The sequence below is a fragment of the Chenopodium quinoa genome, unplaced genomic scaffold (genome assembly GCF_001683475.1).
Source record: "Chenopodium quinoa cultivar QQ74 unplaced genomic scaffold, ASM168347v1, whole genome shotgun sequence".
In the NCBI taxonomy this organism is placed as follows: domain Eukaryota; kingdom Viridiplantae; phylum Streptophyta; class Magnoliopsida; order Caryophyllales; family Amaranthaceae; genus Chenopodium; species Chenopodium quinoa.
In genome coordinates this window covers 815,412-824,243 of record NW_018742890.1, presented here as the reverse complement: position 1 = coordinate 824,243, position 8,832 = coordinate 815,412, and the positions used below count along the sequence as shown (strand labels likewise).

The following is an 8,832-nucleotide window of genomic DNA, read 5'->3' as shown; positions in this document are numbered from 1 at the left end:
CATCAATTTCAATCCAGCATAATATAACCAAGCATACATAAACAAAAACCAGCAGTGTGCACAAACAACCATCCAACATAATCCAGCGTCATATACAGAAGAATACATGCATAATCCAACCTCCAAAACAACACAATCAAGCATCATAATCCAGCAACATTCAATTGTAGTAACTCACATGCACACACTTCACATGCGTTTCGACAATGATAAGCACCAACAACAACCATTTAAACAAGGCAAAGCTAACTAAAAACAACTAAAATCAAAATTAGGGTTTAGTAATAGTTACGCTGCAAGATCAGTTTGTGGGAGGGAAGTCATGAGGGTATTTGTCCCTTAGATAGGTCATGTAAATAGGGTCCCACTCATTGTAGTCCTCTGTAAACACAGATCTGGACCTTTTCCCCCCACTGGCGAAGCCAGAGGTGGCCGGAGCCGTTGGAGGGTCAGAGAAGACCGTAGTCACCTCCTCCGGGGAGTCAGGAACCTCCACAACCACCACTGGTTCCTTCTAGATCCCCTTCTTCGCTAGATCTGTCCTCGAACCCTCCGGGAATTCAGGAATCACCACAACCTCCTTCTCCTCTACGAATAAGGTAGCACCCTCCTTCTTTTCTTCATCACTCCCAGTGTACTCAACGAGTTTCGCTCCTATTTTTCCATGGGTGAATCTGGAAAAGGAGGAAGAGCACCGACGAACTGGTTTCAAGATCCCAGTTCCTCGCTGCAACTTGTACCGAGTAAACGAAGGCTCGGTGTGCCTCTCAGGGGTGAGGCGTTTAGGGGACTCGTTCAGATCTGGATTGTTACTCATTTTTCAGAGAGAGATGAAGAAATTGGAGTTAGAGTTTCGCAGAGAAAATGGGGAGAATAACAAACGGAGAAGTGGAGAGAGAAGAGGGGAGAGAGGAGGCGTTTGAATGAATTCTAGAGAATTCTTCTGAAGATGAATCAATCTGGGCTGCATCTTCAAGGCCAATTCAATGCAGTTCATTGAATGTGGTGGTTGGGAGATGAAAGATTACTGAGATAGGAGGGGAGGGGGTTATATTTTGGTGGGAATCATTAGGGTGAGTTAGATAGTTAGCATATAAGATAGTGTAATTAACAAATTGTAAACAAAGTTAAAAATTTTAAGTAAGGGTAAGGTTGACATTTTGCTGTAAAAAATTTACTAAAAGATGAAAGAAAAAATTTTGTTGCATATAATAGAGAGCACCCATTTATTGTAAATAGTGCAGATAATTGTGAGCGGGGAGAGTATAAATTTATGTATTTTTTGGAAAAAAAAGGGGGGGGGGGTACAATAATAAATTAAGAAAAATTGAAGTGGTTTAGCAGTGTAATACGAGTAGAACACAAGGCAAAGAGGAGAGGCATTTGCACTTTGTTCCGATTTCTGCATCTGAAAAGTGCCGCCTTCCCCAAATCGAAATACGAATATTTAGAGGAAAAGATTTGTTTACCAGAAATCGAATTCAGGTAATTTAAAGCTTTATTTGAAATTTCAGATTGGTTTTCAAAAAAAAATGAAATCAGATTTGGATAGCTAGTGAAATTGCATTTCAACAAATTCGCAGTTTGTTCATTTCTGATAGAATAACATTTACAGTATCGACTCTCTTTTAATTTGATTCTAGCCCTAGCTCATTAAATTTGAAGTTGGAAAATTGAATTGTGGTGTTGCTATTAGTTCCATAATACTCAATTCTGCAATCTTAGACTCCGAATCTCAGATCCTTCAATGTCTGTCCTGTAGATCGTGCTTACAATTGTCCTGTTGATATACAAATTCATAAACCTTTTTATAATTTTGCCTTGTTTTCCATGTACCAGCCGTGATGATTTTGCTATGCTGAAATCGGATTGTGCCTTTTTAAACCCCCATAAAATACAATACAATACAGTACATACATACATACAGCTTCAAGTCTCCATTACTAATCATGACTTGTCTGGAGTTGCAACCTGCTTCGTTGTCGTGTATTCTCAATACAGAAATTGGTGCTGTATTGGCTGTTATGAGAAGAAATGTCAGATGGGGTACTCGTTTTACTTCCGCTGATGATCAACAGGAGCACTCTCTCATTCACTCTCTTAAGGTACTTCGGAAGAAATTGTTCACGTGGCGTGATCACTGGCACATCATCGATCCTGTCATCTATCTCCGCCCTTTTCTAGATGTCATTCAATCTGAAGAAACTGGTGCTCCTATTACAAGTGTTGCTTTGTCGTCTGTTTATAAAATCTTAACTCTCGATATTTTTGATATGGATACCATTAATATCCAAGATACAATGCATTTCATTGTTGATGCGGTCACTAGCTGTCATTTTGAGGTTACCGATCCAGCGTCTGAAGAAGTTGTACTCATGAAGATTCTTCAGGTTCTTTTAGCTTGCACAAAATGTAAAGCTTCAGTTGCATTGAGTAATCAGCATGTTTGCAACATAGTGGAAACATGTTTTCGGGTTGTTCAGCAAACGGGCGCCAAGAGTGAGTTATTGCAGCGTATTGCTCGTCACTCAATGCATGAACTTGTCCGTTCAATTTTTGCACGCCTTCCAGAACTTGACAGCGTGTGTCATGAGCTGGATAGTGAGGGCAGCTTGATTAATCATCAGGTATTGAACCTCCTTTCTTCCACTTAGATGTTCTTTTGGAACACTTCAAAAGGCCTAGACATTTTATACTGAGAAACCTCACCTTATGTAAGTAATTAGTGGCTGTAGTTGCTTCATATCATTTTGTTTGGCAATAGTGGAACACTTCTAAAGGCTTGGACATTTTTTTTATTCCCAGAAATCTCACCTTATACAAGAAATATTTGGCTGTAGTTGCTTCATGTCATTATGTTTAGCAATAGATTTTATTTCTTCTACCATGTTGAAATTAGTGTAAGTTGTAATTTTCCCCTCTTTGCATTAACTACACTCCTTTTCTTCTGAATCTGTATTGACTTTGGCTATGTACATTATTATATATCCTTCACTGAAGACTATTTTAATTAGTATACAGTATAAGTTACTGGAGGGTTTAGAGTGCTTAAACAGAATAGTAATCCCAAAGTTTGAGTATCTTAGCTTGTTTTTTTTTTTTTCTGATCTTGAAAGTGAAAATAGAGCTTCTTTACACAAAGATGATTGACTCATGGCTTATGCCCATATCGAGCTTCATGAGGTGTTAAGACTTTCATAGCCATGTCTTGTGGTGTTCTTTGGCTCTGCCAAAAATTTCTTGGGAAATACTCTACTCTTGAGCAAACATCTAAGCATCTTCATTTAATTTAGATATGTATGCAAAATAATAAAATGCTTAATACTAGTTTACATGTGTTTTTAGATCAATGGCGCTGATATAATTTGCTGGCATTGTGCACTTGTTTTGTTCTGATGTCATCTGTTAACCTTGTGGAAATTTTATGTTGATATAGCTAGGGAGATTGATAGGCAGAAATGATAGGTAAATAAGATCTGATTCAAATTTTGTGGCTGTAATCAACAAGTTCTTAGTTGTAAAATGTAATGATCTACCATCTACCACATCAATAATGTCGTCTTGTGATTATTTTCCTCAACACCCCCCCCCCCACCCTCTACCACCCATACTATGAACTTAAAAAAAGAGAGATTCTTTCAGTAGCGTGATCCTTACCAGGTGGTGATTGTTACCCTATATTCCTGTTGCTCTTGAGTCTTGAACTTGTTTGAATTCTGTATACTGGAGGAGCATTTCAAATTCCTATGTTTAAACAAAAAGTATATGATTTTTTTAAATTTTTTTTATTTTTATTTTTAACATTGTGCAGATCCAGCAGGTTAATCATGATCCAATTCTTGGTAGTCCACAACCTGATTCTAATGATAACACTCCAAAATACAGTAGACTGTCTGTGACATGTTCTATTTCTAATTCTTCTACTCCCTTGGTCGATGGTCTAAGCAATGGAACCGCAACCATGGATGCAGAGCAATATGATTCACATCTCCAGAATCAGCAATTTGGAGTCCCATGTATGGTTGAGATACTTCAGTTTTTGTGCTCTTTGTTGAACATTATAGAGCATGCAGATATGAGTCGGAAATCCAACTCTTTGGCTTTTGATGAAGATGTACCCTTTTTTGCCTTGAGCTTGATTAATTCAGCCATTGAGCTGGGTGGAGCTTCATTCCAGAGGCACCCGAGTTTACTAAACTTGATTCAAGATAATCTATTCTGCCACCTGATGCAATTTGGCATGTCTATGAGTCCACTCATTCTTTCTATGGTTTGTAGCATTGTTCTTAATCTGTATCAGCACTTGCGTACTAAGTTGAAACTACAGTTGGAGGCTTTTTTTTCTTCTGTGATTTTGAGACTTGCACAGAGTAGATACGGAGCTTCATATCAGCAGCAGGAGGTTGCAATGGAGGCCCTTGTTGATTTTTGTAGGCAGAAAACATTTATTATGGAGATGTATGCTAACTTTGATTGTGATCTCACCTCTAAAAATGTATTTGAAGAGTTGATTAATTTGTTGTCAAAAAGTGCATTTCCAGTGAATACTCCACTCTCCTCAATGCATATCCTTGCTTTGGAAGGCTTGATTGCAGTGATCCAGGGAATGGCTGAGAGGGCTAGTGTTGAACATGTTGGCCTGGGTAACACTGGCATCACAGTTGAGGAGTATAAACCATTTTGGTTGTTCAAGTGTGATAGTTATGAGGAACCCTGTCATTGGGTGCCATTTCTTCGCCAAACGAAGTATATCAAGCGGCGGTTGATGGCTGGTGCTGATCATTTCAATCGTGACCCTAAGAAAGGGTTGGAGTTTCTTCAAAGTACGCATTTGCTACCTGGGAAACTTGATGCTCAAAGTGTTGCTTGTTTTCTAAGATATACTGCTGGGTTAGATAAGAATATTGTAGGAGATTTTCTGGGAAATCACGAGGAATTTAGTGTCCAGGTTCTTAATGAGTTTGCTCAGACTTTTGATTTTAAGGGAATGAGTATGGATACTGCTTTGCGGATCTTTTTGGAAACATTCAGACTCCCTGGAGAGGCGCAAAAGATACAGAGAGTGCTGGAGGCGTTCTCGGCAAGATACTATGAGCAGTCGCCACATATCTTAGCTAACAAGGATGCTGCACTTCTGCTTTCTTATTCAATTATATTGCTGAATACTGATCTGCACAATTCACAGGTGAAAAAGAAGATGACAGTGGAGGATTTTATACGGAATAATAGGCACATCAATGGTGGTAATGATCTCCCTCGAGAACTACTGTCTGAGCTATACAGATCAATCTGTAAGGATGAGATACGTATTACTCCAGAGCAAGGCTCTGGTTCTTGTGAAATGAGACAGAGCCATTGGATTGATCTGATGCAGAAGTCCCAAAATACATCCCCGTACATTGCAGCGGCTTATAAGCCGTATCTTGATGATGATATGTTTGCTATAGTAGCAGGCCCAACTGTTGCTGCTATCTCTGTCGTATTTGATCATGCAGAGGATGAGGATGTTTACCAACTTTGCACTGATGGCTTCTTAGCTGCTGCTAAGATTGCAGCATATCTACATCTTGATTCTGTGCTTGATGATATAGTCATCTCTCTTTGCAAGTTCACAACTCTCTTGAATCCATCATATTTAGAGGAGTTTCTGTTGGCATATAGTAATGACACAAGGGCTAGGATGTCAACAATTGCAGTATTTACTATTGCAAATAGTTATGGTGACTGTATTCGAACAGGCTGGCAAAACATACTGAACTGCATATTGCGATTTTATGAGTTTGGCTTTCTTTCTGCTTTTGCCGTCTGTGATGCTGCAGACGAACCTGTGTTCTCTGCTACCCCTGGACATGTAAAGCCTCTTGCAAATTCATCATCTTCGCCTCACATACAAACAAGTGTTGCTCCCAAGAAACCTTCTGGGCTGATGGGCCGCTTCAGTCAACTCCTATCCTTTGAGACTGAGGAGCCAATATCACAGCCTTCTGAAGAAGAACTTGCTGCTCAACAGTGCACCAAAGAGATAGTTCAGAAGTGTCAAATCAACAATATATTTACTGAGAGCAAATTTTTGCAAGCTGATTCCTTGATGCATCTGGTATGTGCAATTGTTGCGGCAGAGCAAATACAGACAGAAAGTGGCTATCCTGAGGATGAAGCAAATGCAACTTTTTGTCTCGATTTATTGATTGCTGTTACTCTGAACAACCGGGATAGGATCTCACTGCTATGGAAGTCTGTCTACGAGCACATCTCTAATATTGTTCAATCAACTATGGCTCCATGTGTTTTGGTGGAAAAGGCTGTTTTTGGGCTCCTGAGGATTTGTCAACGCTTACTCCCCTATAAAGAAGATTTAGTTGATGAACTGTTAAGGTCACTGCAGTTAGTTCTGAAGCTTGATGCTCGAGTTGCTGATGCTTACTGTGAACAAATTACACAGGAAGTTGGACAACTTGTGAAGACAAATGCCAATCGCATTAGATCACAAATAGGTTGGCGTATAATCCTGTCTCTTCTTGCAATTACAGCACGGCACCCAGAGGCTTCTGAAGCTGGATTTGAAACACTGTCGTTCATAATGAGTGAGGGAGCCCACCTCTTGCCTTCAAACTTTGTTCTTTGCATTGATGGAGCAAGGCAATTTGCAGAGTCTCGTGTGGGTGAAGTGGAGCGATCTGTTCATGCACTGGATCTGATGTCAGGATCATTGACTTGCCTGGTTAGGTGGGCACTTGAGAGCCAGGAAATTACAAATGAGGATGATGCTGCTATGCTCTTTCAGGATATTGGTGAGATGTGGTTTAGACTTGTGCAAGGATTGAAAAAGCTTTGTTTGGATGACCGAGAAGCAGTTCGGAATCATGCCCTTTTATCTCTCCAAAAATGCTTGAGTGGAGCACAAGATATCCATCTTTCACACAATGTGTGGTTGCAGTGTTTTGATGTGGTCATGTTTCCACTACTTACTGACGTTCTTGAAATTGCACTTGGGCAGTCTTCAAAAATGTACAGAAACATTGAAGCCATGCTAGTAGTTGCCATCAAGCTCCTATCTAAAGTGTTCTTACTATCATTTAATGAAGTTATGCAGCTACCAACATTCTGCGATCTGTGGATTACTGTTTTAAGCCAGATGGAAACTTATATGATGGTCAAAATTAGAGGGAAGAAGAGTGAGAAACTTCAGGAACTAGTTCCCGAGCTTCTCAAAAACTCTCTGCTTATAATGAAGACACGGGGAGTGCTTATACCAGGGACTGGATCTGGTGGAGATAGCTTATGGGAAATAACATGGTCACATGTGAATAAAATTGCACCATCCTTGCAAGCTGAAGTGTTTTCAGATGCAGATTTGGATAGAGGGCAGCATAATCAGATTAAGAAAGAAGCAATCCAGGGTTCTGCTTGTGTAGTTTCTACCCCAAGTAATCCTGTGGCTTTAGAAGGTTGATACGAGGACATACTCTCACATGGCATGGCCTGACAATGAATTTTTGGGGGCTACCAGTTTTGATTGATACTCAGTCATAGAGAAGATACGGAAACATTGTTCAAGATGTTCTCTTTGTGCTGAATTGTCGAACTGGTGTGCTCCATTAAATCACCTCAATTATGGTCAAAATACTATGATTTGAAGTTGGTAGTACAGATACAAAGATGGATCTTAAGGTCCAGTCACTTCTATTTTTGGTAACTGATAATCTTGTGGTTAGTATTCATTTAACTGTTCATTTCCTCAATTATACTTACTGTGTATATATAGGAGTTATAGGCAGGCACTGCAATTTCCATGCGGGCTTATCCTCCACAGATCACAGGCAATCAAGGATAGTAAACTACTGCCTTTATACTACCTCCGTTTCATATTATTTGCAACGATTAGACATTTTTCCTCTCTACTTTACGTCAAATCGTTGCAAATAATATGGAACGGAGGTATCATACTTGTCTCTTTGCAAGATCATAAAGTTGTATGGATGATTGTTTATTGGGTTCGTATTGCACATAGCTCAATGGTGATTTTTACTTTCCATTCTATGAATCTGAAATTTTACAGTACTTTAACTACTTTATTTGTTTACTGCGTTCGTATTGCACGTAGGTCAAAGTTAATCAATAATCTAATCTTGAATTTATCATAAAATTTATAATATAGTAATTTTATTTTTATTTTATTTTTTTATTAATAAAAATTATACGGAGTTTTATATCCTTCAAAAAATTTAACAAAATTGGTCACAGGCCATTTTCAGTGTTAGCTGTTAGTATTTATAGCCCCACCTCTGTTTTTATGGAAGGATTATTGTAATGGAAAATATAGGTTTAGACACTAAGACATTGAAATTTTGTGATCTTATGCAACTAATTTACTTGATAATTTTTCCTGTGATACCTCCTCACCATAGATAAGATCTGAAGATATTTGTAATGGAAAATATAGTAAAGGGCGTTGTAACTATCTATGGTGAGGAGGTATTATAGGCAGATTTAGAAATCTAGGGTGTGTTTAGTTTGGAGATATTCTCAACCTTTAGGAACTTTTGTCCTAGAGGCCTCTAGTAAACAATGGGACGCACATTCTAAATGAATTGGTTTTAAAATTAAAAGTATATATTGAAAAAAAAAAGACAATAATGTGGGCCCCAGTGTCATACATTGTCCCTTTTATATTCAGCCAAAAAGAAATCGGTAGCGCCAAATTTCTCATTTCTAAGTCTTCCCCCCAAATTCACAAATTTTTTGATTCTGAATTTTTTTTTCTATTTATTGCACACAATAATTGGATTTCCTCATAATCGGTAGCACCATAATAATTTGTTGAGCATTTCT

The 8,832-nt window shown here is 38.6% G+C and overlaps 1 protein-coding gene across 1 annotated transcript; it reads left to right on the top strand.

Annotated features, from left to right (window-relative positions):
- Positions 1–1,307: 1,307 nt before the first annotated feature.
- On the top strand, positions 1,308–8,051 carry LOC110726932 (ARF guanine-nucleotide exchange factor GNOM-like). Its single transcript, XM_021906476.1, has 3 exons — positions 1,308–1,485; positions 1,840–2,627; positions 3,812–8,051. The coding sequence occupies exons 2-3, from the start codon at positions 1,950–1,952 to the stop codon at positions 7,451–7,453; spliced, it is 4,320 nt and encodes a 1,439-aa protein (XP_021762168.1). The 5' UTR covers positions 1,308–1,485; positions 1,840–1,949; the 3' UTR covers positions 7,454–8,051.
- Positions 8,052–8,832: the final 781 nt, after the last annotated feature.